Below are 20,132 nucleotides of genomic sequence, written 5' to 3'. Positions count from 1 at the left end.
CCTCAAAAATCTACCATAGATGTGAAACTTAAAACGAGAAAAATTTAAGTTCTAAATATTTATACATATATATCCAGATTTCTATATATATTATATATACATACATAAGTATATATAAAATATATATAATCAGATTTCAAAAATGAACAAAAACTGGGCACTGTACATAAAGTCTTTTTAAAACTCAAACAATAGAAAACTCTTTAAACATTAAACAATTTTAATAAAAGTTTCTGTACAATGCTAAGCAGTTTTATTTACACATAGAAAATGTAATAGGAGTAGTGTTTGAAATTACAGAACTCCTTAAAATTTCAATGGCAGGTAAATCTGGAAAAAATAACAGCATTCCATTCACAAATATTTTCAAGCAATAAATATGTATTTATAAATAGTGTAAATTTACATCAAGATTAGAAACAAAAATCACAAATCTGAAGTTTATTCCTTAGTCTATGTGCAATCCATTACCTTTGTGACTTGGCTGTTAATTTTTTTAATTTTATTTAGGAACCAAAAGTGTAACCATCATGGTCTCAAAACAAGACAGAAAAACATAAAAGCAGTAAAAAAGTGTCTTACCTAACTTTTCACATTAAAAAAAAGTTGACCAAAGAAAGACTTAAAATTGCTAACTACCTTACAAAGAAATGACCAGCTAGGCTAGTATTTTTTTTCCAAGGAAAATTCTGAAGGGGGAAAAGACAGATGAAAACAAATTCATCAGCCCAGAAATAGAGAAATATAAAAGAGGTTGTCTTCAAGTCAGTAGTCTGTAAGATGTTGCCAGTTTTGTCAGATATATACAAAACATGGAAATTATTATTTTTTTCTGAAGTACAGCTGATCAGCTTTGTGAGAGTCCTGGAGTAGGAGCAGTACTCTCTCCCGTCCAGTTGGTTGACACTCCGCACTTGGAAGGTTGCATAGACACAGTTTTCAGCCAGCAGCCTTACGAGATAGCTACAAAAACCAGTGGTGCAGAACTGGGTTATTTCCTGAATAGCAGAAAAGGTCTCATTTAATGTCCATGGAACAATATCAAGATGAGGCGGATGGTAATGGAGGAGCCTGAAAATAAAAGGTAGGTTATTTTGATATACAAATTGTTAATAGTTCATGGCTACAAACATATAGTCTGCTTGTGAAGTTAGGGGAAATAACTCTCAAAAAGTTCAACAGCCTGCTATGCAACATAAAAGTACAACCTACCTTACTATCTCCCATTCAGCCAATTTTCCTAAGAATCTAAGACCATTATCCTACTCAGTGTACTTGCAATTTTCTATACTTCTTCACCAATTAGTCAAAAACTCTTGGAATGTTATTAAGTTTACCATTTTTTAAGATTGCTTAAAAAAAGGGGGCTTCTTGAAAAATAATTTAACAAATTACAATTTCACTAGTGACTGCCTTCAGAATCTATCTCAGCTAGGTAATATATTTTCTTCAACATATTCCAGATAATTTTCTTCTTCAGGCAATCTTGAAGACCATTCAAGTGAAAATATCAGAAACTAAATTTCAAAAAGTTAGTTTCTGATCACATATGTGTGGGAGACAAGTACTGGAGAAAATCAACAATTCATAAATTATCTCTGTGTTTCTATTCATAAAGCTATTGATCTGTAAAAGTAAAATGCTTCCCCCAAGCATCTGCTGTCTGAAATTAAAAACTGTGTGCAATTTATAAGTATACTTGAATTTCATAAGGTTACATAACATACCAGGAAGTTAAGCCCCATTAAATACTCCCATGAAGTTAATACTTCTGGCAAGGACAAAATTTTAAACAAATACAATTAGCTCTAAAAGCAGAAGTATATTTAAAAGCACACTTACTGATTCATTTTGTGGGCTCTAATAACCTACGTACACAAACATTTTATCAACTGAGATAAAATGACATAAAGGATATGATAGTGTTCTATCTAAAGCATGCAAAGATTTTTAAATGTAATTGTTGTAAAATTATTTAGGCTGGTCTCACCCAGGAAGAAAACTGAAAATGATATATGCCAATTTTATAGGAATAAATACTTGGAAAAGGAGGGGGGAATGATATGAATCTACCCTCACGCAGTATGTAATGAGCCAAAGGAAAATTTAAAATATTTCATTACCTCCTACTTATCAGGTGGCAGAGAAAACACTGCTGCTTCATAACCCAGCTAACTATGTACTCACATGTTGATTTGACTTACTAATGTAAATTGGTCATAGACTTGCATCAGGTCCTCCATTTTGTACTGTTCTAGCACCACAAAGTTTTCCAAGTTTCCGCTTGTTTTTCGTGCACAATCTTGGCAATGTACTATGTAGGTCTTTCGTGAATTACTCTCATTAGTGACAAAAAGCAGATCAAAAACCTCCACCTGTTTTATACAAGAGAAAAACGTATTCAATAGAGATGGTGGTATTTACTGTACTGCTTTAGTATAATCATGGAATTCTACTTGAATGAAATTGTGGACAGTGATCTCTGGTTAAGAGTAGGTGGTAAGAAAAACATGGCTGTGTTTGAGAATCTTTAATAGACCAGGTTTATTTTGCACCAAATCCAAAGACATGGGTAGTAATGCATATTTAGGGGAATAATCAAAGGGAATGACATACTCATGACAACCACTGGCAAAGCCCAGTTCAAAAGTTTGATAAAGGTCAACCTATTTTTAAATCCAAAACATTAGTATACAATCAGATATAAGTGATCATTTTTATGTATTCATGAGTACAGCATGATTTTAGAAATAATACCTCTATCTTATACAGAAAGACTGATGAGTTGCTACGGTTCAGGTAGGATAAGGAACAACACACCTAACTGGAATCTATCTGATCTCCTAATGACTCACTTTGGTCAGGCCATACAACATTTAAAAAAAAAAAATCAATGGATTCAATCATTTCAAATAAAGGTTGATGTTAGAATTACAGAATTTCAAGGTTTGAAATGGACCATCAACATCCTGTCTTTGGCTTATCCTTAAATTTCTTCAATGACAGAAAACTCTTATGATCCCATGTCTTCTTTTAACAGTTAACTACAATCCTAGAGTTCACCACGTTATCCATTACTGTCAACAGGCAGCAATACAAACCTAGTGACCTGAGCTAGAAAATTGGTGAGCATTCTTCAACTTGTCCTTCTACTTCTGCCATTTAATGAGGTGTCTCGCTGATTTTACCCTCTAAATATTTTTGAATTCTTTCCCTTCTTTAATATTCCCATTGCCAGGTTCTAGTCTAGGCCTTAAAATAACAACTCTTAAGACCACTGCAATAGCTTATATATCGCTGTCCTTTCTAACCACTTTTCTCCCTGAAACACATATCTTACTTACCCCCTTAGTTGCCTGCTCAAAACCTTTTAATGGCTTCAATAACCTTGGAATATTAAATTCCTTAAAACCATTCAAGATGTGCTACAAATTAAATGCCACCTAGACTTATGAGCAGAATTTGCACAGTCTGTGTTCCAGCCAAATTGGAACACATTCAACCTTTTCTAAAACCATTTCATTTCCCTGTTCTCTTCTTGTGCCTATAGCCCATGACAGTCTACCTCCGATTCTCATCACTTTTTTAGCCTACTGATATCATACCCTTTTTTCCAAGGATGGACTCAAATGCTAATAATACCTTTGTGAATTCTTATGCCAATACTAGAAGAAAAAATTAGGTCATTTTCCCCCTCAGTGTTATCATTAACAGGAAGTCCAACTTCACATTCATCACAGTCTCATGTACATTACAATTAGTTGTTTATAATCTGTCTGCTCCAAGTAGAATTTAAGCTCCTTCATAGGAGGCACCACATCTTTGTTCCTGCACTTCTTGCAAGCCTTGGCCACACAAGATTGACAAATGTATTGTGAATTGCACCAGAGAGGACTGATAATCGATCTGCCTAGAGTTATACCAAACATCCAGTTTATTGGCATCTGTGTACATCTAGATTGTTCTCAGTTTAAAATCTCAAACTAAATTTGCTGATTATCGTCTGTTGAAGATCTACCACAAAAATGACTCTGCAGTAGATACTTTTAAGGTTAATTCACAGTGAAATATCATTATTATCACACTGAATTTTAATATAATGGCTAAGTAACAAAATTGAATCCAATGTTAATTACTACAAACTGGATTACATGAAAGTATAAAAAAGTTTCCTAAAAATAAAGAGAAACCAAAAGTGGAGAGGGAAGAGGCTTTATAAAACAACTGTGGATAAGAACAATTACTTACTTCACAAATGCTACAGTAATGAGCTGGTTCTTCTTTTGTCCGCCCATGCCATATAATCTCTTTTCCTGCAGCAATGAGAGCTTCCCTCAATGTCTGACATTGCTTCAGAGTTCTTAGAAGACAATACCTATTGTGGGGGAGAAATTATTTGTGACCAGCAACTGAATATTGAATATTTTTAGCATAAAAGATATACCAACTAGAAATAATGCCAAGAGACTTGATTCTAATGTCTATGACTTCATAATTTTTCTTTCATCAATTTATCAAATATTCTCAGATTTTAAAATGACAATGCTCAGCAGGCCTGATGAAGACAATATTAAAACATTTAAAGTTGAGAAAATTAATATCTGGATATCAAAATATAATGGTCTTAGTACATAAAAACTGACTCCCTGCTTAAATGTGAGTTGCTAATTTTGGCTCTTATTTGGGCAAGTCAGTTAACCTCTCTGGGAGTCAATTTCCTCATCCTGGAAATAAGGGGTATGAATTCCAGATATGAACTTCTATGATTCTAGTAAGGCAGGAAGGCACATTATTTTTTTTTAATCAACACTACCTAAACACTCATTAACAGCATCATCTGTACAGCTGCTTTTGAAACTCGTCTATAAGCAGAAAAAATATTTATGAATTTAGTCACTACAGGATACAATATTCGTTTAACTATAATACTAAAGAAAAAAGTATGTCTTCATTTTATCTTGAAGGTAACAGTGGAATCCATTCATATTAAAACAATTTAACTTTTCTTATAACTTATACCTTTTCTAAACTCATACTTAGGATGCTAACAACATAGTAAATTCTCACAATTTGTACTGATTCTCCTATAATTTTCTGTCATTACTTGGAGTTGTTTGCTCAATTATCTTACTCTCCTGTGAATCTTAGTGGCTCAGGTTCTCCATTTGAACGGAGAGGTTGAACTAGATGATCTCTAAGGCACTTTTCAGCTCTAAAATTCGGAGACAATGAAAATATCCTAAAGAAAAGGAAATGGGTTTAGCAACTGAGTGTTGTCTTGAAAGCAAAGGTCTTATCTATTTTATTCCTGCTATCTACTTATCTACTCACCACCTAGGGCAGTGCCTAGCATATAGTAGCTTAATCAATACACAACTAAAATTCAAATAAGTACTAAAATATTTAATTTACCTTATTTTATATTTCTTTGCTATTTTATACATTACTATGTTAAAGTATTCTTATATATCAGAACCCATGTATATTAACCTGGCGGTGGGTGGGGAGGTGGGGAATGACTAAAAACATTTGTAAAACCTGTTAGCTTATTTAACAAATATAAAACAATATCAATTTTATAGTTGTAGGCCAATTCCTTAAGTATCATATTCAAAGATTGCACTCTCAGCTTGGCTTCAACAATTCTTGCATATTTAACTTATTTAGAAACAAAAACATTGCTTTAGACCAGCGGTCCCCAACCTTTTTAGCATCAGAGATCAGTTTTGTGGAAGACGAGTTTTTCCACAGACATAGGGGGAGGGGTGGGGGGAATGGTTTTGGGATGAAACTGTTCCACCTCAGATCATCAGGCATTAGCTTCTCATAAGGAGCAAGGAACCCAGATCCCTTGCATGTGCAGTTCACAATAGTGTTCCTGCTCCTATGAGAATCTAATAACACTACTGATCTGAAAGGAGCTGGAGCTCAAGCACTAATGCCAGCTTGCCTGCTGCTCACCTCCTGCTGTGCAGCTTGGTTCCTAACAGGCGAAGGACTGATACTGGTCTGCAGCCCAGGGGTTGGGGACCCCTGCTTTAGCCTGTGGTTGTGTGTCAAGGTTAGGACAGCTATCGATGTGTGCATGCGTGCCTGTATAGGGCACCAGGGAAGGTAGCAAGTAAAAATTTAGATCATAGCAAAGAGAGAATATAATTCAGACTCTGTCTCTAGCTCTTGAATAGCACCTGCTCCTCTCTTTTTCCCTCCCCATGTCCCATACAATTCACTTCTAAAGGTACAGATCTTACTGAACAAGTTTTCCAAGTAGGGCTTCAAAATAAGGTCTCTTAAAGGAAAATAATGCCTAAAACTCTGTAGATACCATTGGAAGACTTCAAACTCAACTGTCCTTCCACATGGCCAAACAAAAATAATATAATAAAAGCAAATAAAAAATAAGAACCAGACAGGAGCCATGTATTTGCTATTTCATATACATTAAGCCAAGTAAGCCTCCTAACAACCCTGGGAGAAAGGTTATCTCTATCTTGCAAATGCGGAAAAAGGAGCGCAGAGAAGTTAAGTTTGTCTAATGTCATAAAGCTATTTAAGTGGTTGAGCTACGAGTTTTTAAAAGAAAATCTCAAGTTTCCCCCTTACTATCTCACACTGTAACCCTTCTTTTTGGTCTCTTTTCACATCTTATTATCACCCACTCCCCCTCGAAGATGACATTCTTGGGCTCAGGAAGCACAGTTTTTCCAAACACAGAGCCTTGGTTCTATGGAGTATCAGGCTACTTGTTACTCAGCAGATAAATTTTCATCTTCAATGCCACTGACTACACTGGCACTCAGACTGTAAATTTACAATGTATTGTTAGTTTGGTAGTTTCATCTTAAAAAAGGCAGTATACTGATTTCCTGCAAATAACAAAGGGTCTGAGATAAGGTTGCTAAGAGTAAATACTAAGCCATAAGTAGTCAGTCTGCTTCTGGAATAAATTCTGCTCTAGAATTTATATTTTATATTTTGTGTGATACCGAAATCTTGGAAAACTGACAGTTCTATTAATCTTATCTGATGATGAATAACAAAATTGTGATTTCTCCTTGCCTTTACTTTTTTAACATTGGAAATTTTTGTTCCTTCGCCTTTTCAAAAGGCAGCACTTGGAACAGAAGAATTTAGAGAGAGAGAGGCTCTTATGGAGTCCACAGTAATGAGCAAGTCCTAAAAAAGAAAGAATGTGATTCAATTGAAGGATAGGGAAAAATAGAAAGCAAAGTGATTTAGGGAAAGGATTGTAGTAAAGAAACAGATATAATATTTAAGACTTAAACGATAACCTGTTCTGCTTTGATTAGCCCCAGACTGATTTTATACAAAGATAATACTTAAGTACATTAAAGAGCTAAAAAATAAAAGCTAAACAAAATCAGGATTCTCATTTCCTCTTAATTTTAGTTTTGCTGAATTTCTGTAAGTTTACCTTATGGTAATTAAGAATTCAATTTGAGGGCTGGGCGCTGTGGCTCGCGCCTGTAATCCCAACACTTTGGCAGGCTGAGGCGGGTGGATCACCTGAGGTTGGGAGTTTGAGACCAGCCTGACCAACATGGAGAAACCCCGTCTCTACTAAACATACAAAATTAGCCAGGTGTGGTGGCATATGCCTGTAATCCCAGCTACTGGGGAGGCTGAGGTAGAAGAGTTGCTTGAATCTGGGAGGTGGAGGTTGTGGTGAGACGAGATCGCACCATTGCACCCAGCCTGGGCAACAAGAGCGAAACTCCGTCTCAAAAAAAAAAAAAAAAAATTCAATTTGCTAAAAACAAAAGAATAAATCATTTGCAAAAGGTATAAACACATAGAAGATGGAAAATGCTATTTTGCATACGTATACTTTAGAAACAAGGTCAAAAATGATTTCAGCAGCTAGAAAAGCAGGAAATTCTTTGACGTTTAAGGATCAGTATTGGTTTCAGGACCCAATCCCTGTTTTTAGCTGTTTGGATGAAAGACACTACACAAGAAGGCAGGGAACAAAGGAAGTTCCAGAATGGAAGAAAACCATGAGGAAGAGGCTGATTGAGAGCCTGGCATATTTGAGGTTATATACTAGAATCTAATCCAACCAAAAAGTGATCTGCAAAGATGAAGCTTAAAGAGCAATAGAATTTTAGAGAACAACTTAACACAGGGAATAGAATGAAAATACACTTGCAATATTAGAACAAGAGAACTGAATAAAATAATATGTAGACAAATTATCAAAAGCCTTATTTATGGGCAATTAATGCACAATATATTCATAAATCAATACATGAGGACATTAGGCAAAAAATAAACATAGTATGCTATGGATACTAAAAAGGAGAGAGAGATCATCTTCAGGTGAGGGGAGGTAGAGAATCACATAAGTTTTCAAACAGAAGTTGAAATTTCTGAATCAATTTACTTAATTGATTATGAACAGGAAAAAGAGGTGGGGGAAGGCACACTCTGTACAGAAAGAATGCCACAAGAAGGTAGTATGGGGGCTTCTTTGGGGAACAAACAACTGTTCTTACAAGATTTTAATCTTCGCATGATGTTTCTGGGGCACGCAGTAACAGGAATGAAGCCATAATAATATTATATTACATCAAAGTTAAGACAACACTGGGGGTTACTCTGACATTCTAATGGCAATGTGACTCAGTTTCCAAAGTTAAGTTACCAAATATCAATGTGAAGATAGATGAAATATGGGTTAACTTGTACTGCACTTTTAAATGCTTTATGGTAACAGTCTCAGCCACTGAGAAGTAGATAACAAATTAACGAACACCAAGAGGTGCCTTGCTCTGCCTAGTCTCCCTTACTAAAAGAGCCATGTAGGAAAAGCAAGCCAACATATGAGCTCTGAAAACTCTCTTGCCACCTGTCACTCCAGGGTTGTGTTCTCCTAGGACAATAGTGGGTATATGAATGTCAATAAGGCATCTAACAGTTTTATTTACACCAACCACATGGCTGAAAATCAAGGTCTCAGTCAATGAAAAAATGCATATCTTAAGAACTTTAAGCTCCTAGATGGGGGGAAAAAAAGCATGAAAGCAAATATATATTAACCATGAGAATGCACTTTTAGAATTTTTAGATTTTGTTTGGTCAGTGTTATCAAAAAGCATTATATATCAAACCCAACAGAGTATTAGAAGACCACCAAGACTACAGCACTACAGCACTAGGATCAATGCTAACTATGGACTGGTCTTTATGGCTATACCATTATCTACGCATAGTGTTGGAAAAATCTTGGTCCATTATTAGGTCAAATGGGTGTGGACTAAAGAGTTGTATAACACCATATTTATCCATTTAAACAAGGGAATCAAAGAGAAAAGGGAGTTAATACTTATGAGTTTGCTTTAATTTACATTTTGAAATTCTGTGTTTGTGATAAAGTATATTTTATGTAGGTAGGTAAGGTAATAACCTATAATGTATGTGAAAGAAAAGGGAGCAAAAAAATTCTTAGTTCTAAAAAAGACCTAATTTGTCTGATAAGATTCACTAGGCCACCATGAAAAAGGTTCCCAGAGTTCTTGCATAGAGCTCTGAAAACCTATTTTAATAAGAGTTCCAGGTGATCCTTGTGATCAGCAAGTAAGAGAACCAGCGCAAACCTCTTACTTCATAAGTGTCAAAATTAAAACCAATGTCTCAGATTTGTAGTGTATTTTTCAACAGACTAGTAAAATATCAACTTCACAAATCACTGCATTTTTAGGATTAGAGCCTTTAAGAGACCATAGAAAGAGCTGTAGAGTGGGCAAGAGCAGATTCTATACCTAGACTGGGTTCAAATTCCAACTGCACACCTCTTTCTGTGCCTCAGTTTCCTCAGCGGAAAAAAGGGGATATTCAACTTACAGTGCTGTTACGAGGATTACATGTTATATAAAATGCTTAGACTTGTGCCTGGCAGTTAATGCTCAATAAATGTTAATTATTTGAACTTGACATGTCAAATTCCTAAACTGTATTAAAATAATCATATAATTACTAAATTAAAGTTATTTAATTTGAAAAAATTGTATGATGAATGCCAACTCAAAGTATAATAGTTAACACACCAAAAAGAAAATGAAATAAGGTTATTCAAAAGGTGTTTAGTCTGGATTCCATTAGATAAGGGTTTTTCAATCTCAGCACTATTGGTATTTATAGTTGGGTAATTCTTTGTTGTGGGGAGCTGTCCTGTGCCCTGCAGGATATTTAATAGCAGCATTCCTAATCTCTACTCAAAAAAGCTAGTAGCATCTCTCCCACTCAAGTCATGATATTGGCATATGTCCCCTGGGAAAGGAAAGCGGGGGGAGGAAAAATTGTCCACATTCGAGAAGCACTACACTAGGTCCAAGAATATTAATTAAAAAAAAGAAGGTAATTGGGGTTTCTATAAAATAATAATAATAATTACAACAACTACCATTTACTGAATGCTTACCATATGCTAAGACTCACATAATAGTCATAAAAGTTATTTTAGAAAGACAGTATTATCCCCATTTTTCAGAAGAGGAAATAAAGACTAATACGTTCAGCAATTTGTCCGCAGTTCCCCAGCCAATAAATGAAGAAGCTAAGATATGAAGGCAGATTGGATTCCAGAAACTACATACTGCTGCCCTTCCTGTAATATTTTACTGGGATATTAAATAGTGTAGACTCTAAGACTTAGGAAAATAAAAACGGATGGACAAACACTGAACACATAGTGATCACATATACACAAAAGGCGCAGAGAAAGCACATAAAACATTAACATTGTGCATATAAGATGGCACATTTAAAAACTGAAATATTGGCCAGACATGGTGGCTCATGCCTGTTAATCCTAGCACTTTGGGAGGCCGAGGAAGGAGGATCCCTTGAGCCCAGGAGTTTGAGACCAGCCTGGGCAACATAGGGAGACCCTGTCTTTATTTTTTTAATTAAAAAAAAAGAAAGAAAAAGAAAAAATATAAAAGTGTTTTATAAGATGGTCAAAAGAATGACAAAATAATATGACAAGAAATTAAGTTTGTAGAGAGTGGTTTTCAATGAGCTTAGCACTGTTGAAATTTAAGAGAATTTATTTTCAACCATTGGCTTATATGTTATTAGCATTTTTAGAATGTGTTATTGTCTGGCAGATTACAGGGGGGTAAGACAAATGAATGTGTAGCCTCAAAATTAACTTTCTACTCCTCAGCATACTATTTGATATGCTCCTCCTAAATCTAAGACTTCCTAACATTAAACTTTTCAGAGGAAAATGCACTCCTTGGCATTCTGTTTTTGACATATTTTAAAATTTACTAAATTACTTATCGTGGTGATTTAAGTGAACTCACAAAGTTGCTGGTGAATAAACCAAAGTTTCTAATGTATTGAAAACATACTACCATTGCACTAACTTGACAACAGTCCAACATGACTGTAACAACTTACAGCATATTTGTTGGGGGTCGGCTTTATCAACTGCACCTATAAGTCTATTTATTCTGAAAGCCTGTTATCTACAGGGAACTCTCATCAGTACCAACAGTCTGCAGAGCTCATCTCCTGCACTAACACTTGATTCCTTTCAAATGTTCTGTTAAAAAAATACTTGAGGCAAAACAAAGAATGTATGAGTCTTATGAAAATGACGTAAAGCGTCTTAGTATTGTACAAAGAGAAAAACAAAATATAGGCCAAAGTACTGTATCTCAAATATCTTAAAATGGGAATCATGAATTTGCAGAGGGTTTTTTTTTCTTTTTTTGAGACAGAGTCTTGCTCCGTCGCCCAGACTAGAATGCAGTGGCACAATCTCAGCTCACTGCAACCTCCACTTCCCGAGTTCAAGTGATTCTCCTGCCTCAGCCTCCCAAGTAGCTGGGACTACAGGCGTGTGCCACCACACCCAGCTAATTTTTTGTAGTTTTAGTAGAGATGGGGTTTCACCATGTTAGCCAGGATGGTCTCGATCTCCTGACCTTGTGATCTGCCCGACTTGGCCTCCCAAAGTGTTGGGATTATAGGCATGAGCCACCGCACCCGGCGAGCGTTTCTTTTAAATCTTAATCTACCGGTCGTAAAATTAAAACCACAGGATAAAAACCATATACTATGAAAAAGATAGACTAAAAAGTAACAATAATCTCCTCACCCCTAATTTTAAGTTTTAAAATTGCCTTTTTAAAGTAAAACTTAATTTACTCAGGACCCACTAAGGAAAATATCTCTGACATAGTTTATACTGGAGTGAGGCAGGAGTTTAACAAAAGTAAACATCATTAGTAGTTTTTGTCAAAAATTTACCCTAAATACAATTATGAGAAAACAAATCCAGAATGTAGAACTCTGCACAAAACAAAGGTCTGCTGTCCTCAAGAAGAAAATGTCATTAAAAAAAGACTTTCGTAGGTTTAAGAGACTAAAGAAGACACAATGACCACATATTCAATTAAATGTGAACCTTAATTCAATATGGAGAGGCAAGCACTTAAAAAAAAAAAAAAAAAGACATTTTTGGATAGTTGGGGAAATCTAAACATGGACTGTGTATTAACTCATACTATGGAATTTCTTATTTCCTAGATATAGTAAATCGTATTACAGGTATGTAGGAGAATAACCTTATTCTTAAGATGCAGGACGAAGTATCTGAAGTGATATGTCATGATGTCTGCAAATTACTTTTTCATATAGCTCATATGAAAAAGTGCGTGCAAGCATTTATGTGTATACAGAGACCGCTAAATAAATGTGGCAAAAACTTAACTGATGAACCCAGATGAGGTTACACAGGTATTTGCTGTACTATTCTTTCAACTTTTTTTGTAGGTTTAAGAAATTTCAAAGTAAAAGTTGGAGGAAAAAGTATAAACAAGGAGTGCAGTGATGTGTTATACATGTAAATTTTATATATTTTAAAGGAGACTAGATATATTAACCTAGAAAAACCGTCATAGTTGAATGAATTAAAGGAGATCGGTACCCTTGATCTTAAAGTTTTCCTTTATTCATTTCTTTGTATGGGCACTGCTCTACCTTAAAAATAACTAATGGTTCGGAAAACTCAACAGCTAATACCTTAGCAGTGATTGCCTATCAGCCAGCTGAGGGCTACAAATGTATTATCTCAGACTCCTTTTCTAAGCAATAGAACCATACATCCATCTACCTGCTATTTAATAGAAATTTCAACTTAAATCTTGCAGGAGCAATTCAAGTTCTGCATGTCTAAAGCTAGTCAAGTTGATAACCATCATTCTCTACACCCAACTCATTTCTTCTTTATCTCCAGTTTCAACAACAAGCATAAATGTTCCACTGTCTGGCCCAAGCCAAAGTCCAGCAACACAGATTTCTCGCTCAACTCTACCACCAATCAATTACCAAGTGTAGTCTATTTTACCCTCTAATCTTTGTCTCTCCTTTTGTCTGAACTGGAGCAATTACCTTCTAATTTATGCCTCTAAATCTTCTGCCTTCCATTTAATGCTTCATCTTGCTACCAAGTGATCCAACATGCAAATTTGAGCATTATTTAAAATATTAAAAATGATAAAGACTTCTCATTGGCAGTCATTCCCAATGTGAAGTCTACCTGAAATTTTTAGCAACAAAAGTTTAAATCTATCTTCAGCTAATATGAACACACAAGTATGGCACAAACCAGGGAAAGACACTTAAAGTTTGGTCTAAAGGAGAAATTAAGTTCATTTGCAGAGAAAATTTATTTCATTTAAACAGTTAAATGAAGTCAAAAGAGAAAGTTATCCACTGAGCTGCCACTTAAATTTTCCTAAGTAGTTAGGTTGTGAACTTTTAAGTCAAGTTCACTGCGTTATCAAATGAAAGAAGTAATCAAGATAATATATATTCTTTTGACTTATGCCAACATAGGAAATATCTGGAAGAATGTGAAGCAGAATATGATTAATGTATTTTAGCAAATGGCTAGGTTGTAGAAATTTGAAGAGATTTACTAAATGACTTACTCAGATAAATAGAACTTTATGGAATCACAGGGTCCTTAAAGACCAGACTTGAACTTGAAAGTGCACAGAAAAAGCAAGAGTGATACTGATTTGCTTAAAGAAGTACAGGCGATTCATTCTCAAAATGATAATGAGGAATCAGGAGGTGACAACAGAAGAAAACACCATTTCCCATTATTAAATAACCCAGTGCAAATACAGGTTCATAATCCCTTATTATAATCCCACAAATTTTTCATAAATCTTGCACAAACTCATGTGGTGCTGAAATTTGACCTGGGGCTACTTACGGTATTCACTTAGCTCATTAGAATGACTATTTCTATGTTTTAGTGCTGAAATACTAATATGTTTGTTCCCAGGATACTGCAACAGACCCTGCTGGGAAGGTACGATATATTATAAATGTACTCAATTACCTTTCTAAATCTAAAAAACATTATCTTTTTTTTAACTTTTAAGTTCAGGGGTACACGTGGTCTGTTATAGGTAAGCTTGTGTCATGGGGGTTTGTTGTACAGATTATTTTGTCACCCAGGTATTAAGTCTAGTATCCATTAGTTATTTTTCCTCTCTCTCCTCCCACCCTCCATACTCCAATCGGTCCCAGTGTCTGTTGTTCCCCTCTATGTGTCCATGTGGTCTCATAATTTAGGTCCCACTTATAAGTGAGAACATGTGGCACTTGGTTTTCTGTTTCTGCATTCATTTGCTGAGGATATGGCCTCCAGCTCCATCCATGTTCCTGGAAAAAAGATGATCTCATTCTTATTTTATGGCAGTATAGTAATCCATGGTGTATATATACATTTTCTTTATGCAGTCTACCACTGATGAGCATTTAGGTTGATTCCATGTCTTTGCTATTGTGAATAGTGCTGCAATTAATATATGTGTGCGTGTGTCTTTATGATAGAATAATTTATATTCCTTTGGTTATATACTCAGTAATGGGATTGCTGAGTTGAATGATAGTTCTGCTTTTGGGTCTTTGAGGAATCACCACACTGCTTTCCACAATGGTTGAACTAATTTACAATCCCGCCAACAGTGTGTAACTGTTCCTTTTTCTCCACATCCTTGCCAGCACCTGTTATTTTTTAACTTTTTAATAGTAGTAATTCTGACTGGTGTGAGATGGTATCTCATTGTGGTTTTTGCTAAATCTAAAAATTCTTAGCTCCAAAACACATTTGGCCTAAAGGGTTTACAATAAGAGACTGCGAAGCTGTAGTACTTCTGGTGAAGCCTTTACTGAACCTTCCACTCTTTCGGAAGAGCCTTCCTCTATGCTGCCCCACCATGGTTTCTTACCAATATCTCTATCATTAAAGATCACATGTTTTAATGGTTTGACAGTTTCTCAATTCACTTTGAGCAGTATGAGAAGTGATCAAATCCTTTTCACCTAGCACAAATCTGGGTACCAATGCAGTACACAATAAACATTCACTGAATAAAAAGAACTGGGTAGAGCTGAGGGAGGGAGCGAGCGGATGAGAAGACACAACGTAAATTTTGCTTACATTCTTTTCGGTTGAGCGGGCTTACCACTTAACTATGAAAGCCTAAAAATTACACACTGTAGATTCACAGTATTTAAGAATTAAAAATAACAATTCGGGGGAGAATTAAGGAAGAAGACTATGTTTGTATATCTTCTCTATTTCATTTCATTTAGCTGTTATTTTTTAATATAGCCTATAATTCGTATGCTCAACATATACAGAATCAATGCTTTATTAAAAGACGATTCAAAAGAAAAAAAGAGGGAGATGTAAAAACTGCAGTTCATATTAAAGATGGTTTAAAATAGCAAATGGAGTGGTAAAAATATTAATAAATAGAAAACAATTCAAGCACACATTTAAAGGCAGCAGTGGGAGAAATGGCTGACAAGGCAAGTGGGAATCAGATTTGCGGCATTCACATGCTAGGCTTAAAAAGGCAGATTTCTGAAGAAAGTGTACATTAGCGCCTTTGCAGATGTACAACAGTTGGTCACTGGCGACCTCAACAAGAGAAGTGTTGGGCTTACCAAGGGTAGAAAGCCAAACTGCTGTGGGTGGCAGAGTGAACAGGAGATGAAGAAAATAAAGCAGAGGGAAGGAATGGCAAGGAAAAACCATTTATTAAGAACTGGCACAGCTCACAAACCAGAAAAAACCAACAGCACTTCATTTTTTGGCAGGAACTACTAGATTTGAAGACCAGAGCAATGATGTGGATATAACAATTATACAGCAAAACTGTGCTTGTGGAAAAAGACCTCCTTCTCTATTTCTGCAATACAGTCTCCATGCTCTCCTGTTACATAGCTCACTTATTTCTTTTTCTTAAACAGGCATATCCCCCACAAAGTGCTATCCCCAACTTTTTCTTCCCTTTTCCTCTCAAGACAGTCACCAACTCCTAGGTAGAAGACTCCCTAGTCAGCTTCTTCTAAATAGCTTTATCTGACTCTTTTAATGGCTCCCCAAACTTGTCCCCAAATGAAGTCATGTGCCATAGATTCATTCAAGCACTTTCACAGACAGATATGGGTTTAAATCTTGGCTCTACCTCTAGTCAATTGAATGACCTTGGGATGCTGTGAGAAATAAGTGAGATACAGTCTGGGAAGCACTTTGCTCAGTGCTTGGCTAAGTACTAAGCCCGATTTATTAACTAGCATTATTATTAAACCATCTAAGTATCCACACTTAAAGGCCAAAGAATCTTTGATTCACTCCTTCCTCTTACTATCCAAAAGTTTGCTCTATTTAATAGCTAGAAACACCTTTATGAAACCTAAATTAGATCATATTAATTAAAAACCCACCAAGAGCTCTCCGACAGAAGAAAGTCTTAAGTTTGGTACACAAAGCATAATTGGCTTCTAACCAACTTTTACAACTATATCTTATTTTACTACTCATCACACATTGTGCTCAAGCCAAAACATACCACCAATTATTGCCAATAAACATATAGCAGTTGTATCGTATATACATTTAAGCTCACGCAAATGCACAGCAGGGAGGGTAATCAGGAGGGAGGGCAAAAAAGAGAGATATAGGGGAGAGAATGACAGCAGGAGGAAGAGAACATTACTTGGAGCATACATTTGCTATTCCTCTACAGAGTTCCTCTGAGCCTTTCAGAATTGCCATGTTGAATATGACTTTAGCGGTTGAAGACTGAAGTTATTCATACAACATGGCCTCTCTACACAAGCCAACTATTTTGCCTGGTGCTCAAGTGAAGAAAAGGGATTTACTCTTTCACTGGATGAAAATGTAACTGTGCTGGACTTAAGGAGATATGGTATGTATGCTATTTTATGGATGAACTGGGGCATCTTTCTGATGGTGCAAGAGTTTGGTTTTAAGCTGGCTTAAGTGCTATTCCTTTCTCTTCTCCCTGCCTCCTCATTTTCACCCATCACACAAAATACATTCTTCCCCAGAACGCACAGCTTTTTAAAAAAACCTCTCTGACTCCTTGGGCTGGAAACATCAGTGGATCTATCACCGAATTTCTTTCAATCTATTTTATTTATACGCACTAACTGTTACTTGAAGAAAGGACCTATACCATGTATTTATAAACTCTCAGGGCCTAGCCTAGAGCCTTGTATACAATAAGCAAAGACTCATTAAATCAAAGAAAGGGAGCCATGTTGGCTGCTGAAAAGCACATTTTTAGCAATGGCTCAATGACAATTATTTCAAAAAGGGAGGCTTATAAAGCAAGGCCTAGGGGTCTAGAGTTGTGGTTAAGATTTTCAATTGATGTGTCAACTGGTGTGTCAATAGGTACTCAAGCTGGGAGGAGAATTGTTAATATCACAGGAATGCAATCAAGATTTAAATGATTAGACATTTTGTAGTGTAGGGCAAAATGGAGTATAGATAAGAATGTAAGTGCATCTAGGTTAAAAAAAAAAAAAAAAAGAAATGTGTAAGAAACAACAGTATCACTATAAATTATAAGTGGAAAAACACCCAAATTTTGTGTGTCCAACCTCAACACAAGACAACTTTATAACAAGATAAATGTCGATACCTCAACATTTTAATGATAGACTGGAAGGCGTCTCAAAGGATATCAAGAATACTGAGGGTGGGGTAGGGAATGGAAAAGATGATAGAGGTGATTAATGTTTAAATTAATGACAATCAGGCAACAAAAAGAAAAGACTATAAGTTTTCCTTGGTTCCTTTTTCCCCCTCACTCAACCACCTAATCTATGAGCAAGTTCTATGAGCTTTAGTTCCACAAGACTCCCTAGTTTGATCCCCTCTCTCCATTTTTACAGGGAAATCTCTGTCCAGGTTGGTCTGTACTGTTACAATTGCCTCCTAATTTGTCCTCCCTACTTCTAAGCTTACCCCTTGGAACCCATTCCACACACAGCAACTAGATTCATTTTCTTTTTCTTTTTTTTTTTTTGAGACAGAGTCTCACTCTTTCACCCAGGCTGGAGTGAAGTGGCGCCATCTTGGCTCACTGCAACCCCCGCCCCACCACCCCTGCCGCCTCAGCCTCCAGAGTAGCTGGGATTACAGGTGCCCATCACCATGCCCGGCTCATTTTTGTATTTTTAGTAGAGACGGGGTTTCGCCATGTTGGCCAGCCTGGTCTCAAACTCCTGACCTCAAGTGATCCGGCTCGCCTCGGCCTCCCAAAGTGCTAGGATTATAGGGATGAGCCACTGCGCCCAGCCACTAGATCCATTTTCTAAATTTAAAGTGAAACCTATTCCTTTCCTGCTTAAAATCCTCTATGGCAAGCTGTAACACCTAGAATTAATATATAAACTTCTTACCATGTCCAGAAAGCCCATGTATGATCTCATTCCTGCTTGCTTAAGTTTATCACCATCACTCTTCCTTTCTCTCATTCAGCTATAGTCACCCTGGCCTTTTTGTCCCATAAACATGCCAAAGTTATTCCCAATTTAGCCTTCATCTGTTCTCTGTATATGAAAGGTTCTACCCATAGATCTTTGTGTAGTTGATTTCATCTCATTATTCAGGGCTAAGCAGAAAACTCACACTCTCAGACCAGTTAAGCAAAAGGAGCACTCTGACCTTCCCTCCTCCCAAATATTATTGTATTTTATCTTATTCATATAAATAAATTATACTGGGAGTTTCTGTCTTGTTCTACTAGAATTTAAGTCTCCAGAGGACAGGAATTTCATCTTAAACATTGGTATGTCTATCATCAGTGCCTAGAACAGTGTCTGGCATAGAGTGAGTTTTCAAACATTTGTTGAATGGGATTTATTCTGCATAAATCCTAAATATATTTAGGAAATTGGGACCAAATGACAGGTAGACTTTAGGCCATTTTGTAAAGAACTTGCAAGAATTATAGTGAGGTGAAAAGAATGTTTAAGAAGTCACTGGATGATCACAAATTATGAATACAGATGAGATTACTATATATTAAGTAGGAGCTGAGTAAGTGACCTTAAAATCCTTTCCAATTATAAAATCCTAATCTACTCATAATGTAACGAGTTACTTTCAGTCTATATAGCTGTTAGATAAATGGCTTCTACATTGAACTACCTTTAAGTGATCTGACTTAGCATCTAGTTTATGACTACCTCCAACTTACTAAACACCTTCAGTGACTTTAGGTCATTTTTGTTTCAAAAAATAACACTGAACTTGCTATTCAGGGTAAAGTACCATTCTGACGTATAACAGGATAAATGGAGAGACAATTCCCCACCCCACTATAAATTATATTTATCGAGAGTATGGTACCTAAGATCCAATGTTCTAAAGAATTTGTACATTACTTGCTATAATTTGGCTTTTGGCCCTTTTTGTCTCCCCTACCCTTCTACCTATAACTAGATAAAATGGTGCAACTGAGAAAAGACTGTCATAAAATAATTCATAGGCATGTTACCTTGGCCACACAACTTTTGTTTAAATAAAAGTTTGGATCTAGATTTGAAATCATTTTAACAAACCAGGATTACTTTCAAAATACAGTATTTTGAAAACAACACATGCTGACCAAATTAATATATCTGCAGGAGAAATACTTAATATAAACACTATTTTAACAAAGACTAAGACAAACTTATTTTTATCAATGAATATAAAGCAGTGTATCCCAAAATGAGCTTTTGAGAAAACTAATTCTTCAAAAGATACTGGT

General features: G+C 35.9%; 1 protein-coding gene across 16 annotated transcripts in view; it reads right to left on the bottom strand.

Annotated features, from left to right (window-relative positions):
* Positions 1 to 202: 202 nt before the first annotated feature.
* KDM6A (lysine demethylase 6A) overlaps positions 203 to 20,132 on the bottom strand; it is a 234,187-nt gene continuing 214,257 nt past the window's right edge. For 8 of the 16 annotated variants that reach the window (XM_054470663.2, XM_054470666.2, XM_054470664.2 and 5 more), the window contains 4 exons: positions 5,132 to 5,239; positions 4,249 to 4,375; positions 2,205 to 2,375; positions 203 to 1,071 (listed from right to left, as the gene is read on the bottom strand). In XM_054470663.2, the coding sequence (XP_054326638.1) occupies positions 1,042 to 1,071; positions 2,205 to 2,375; positions 4,249 to 4,375; positions 5,132 to 5,239 (436 nt within the window). In that variant the 3' untranslated portion in view covers positions 203 to 1,041. The remainder of the gene's footprint in view (positions 1,072 to 2,204; positions 2,376 to 4,248; positions 4,376 to 5,131; positions 5,240 to 20,132) is intronic. The other 8 variants (XM_054470665.2, XM_054470670.2, XM_054470668.2 and 5 more) reach the window with 1 other exon arrangement.

The sequence above is a fragment of the Pongo pygmaeus genome, chromosome X (assembly GCF_028885625.2).
Source record: "Pongo pygmaeus isolate AG05252 chromosome X, NHGRI_mPonPyg2-v2.0_pri, whole genome shotgun sequence".
In the NCBI taxonomy this organism is placed as follows: domain Eukaryota; kingdom Metazoa; phylum Chordata; class Mammalia; order Primates; family Hominidae; genus Pongo; species Pongo pygmaeus.
This window is presented reverse-complemented; position numbering and strand designations above follow the sequence as displayed.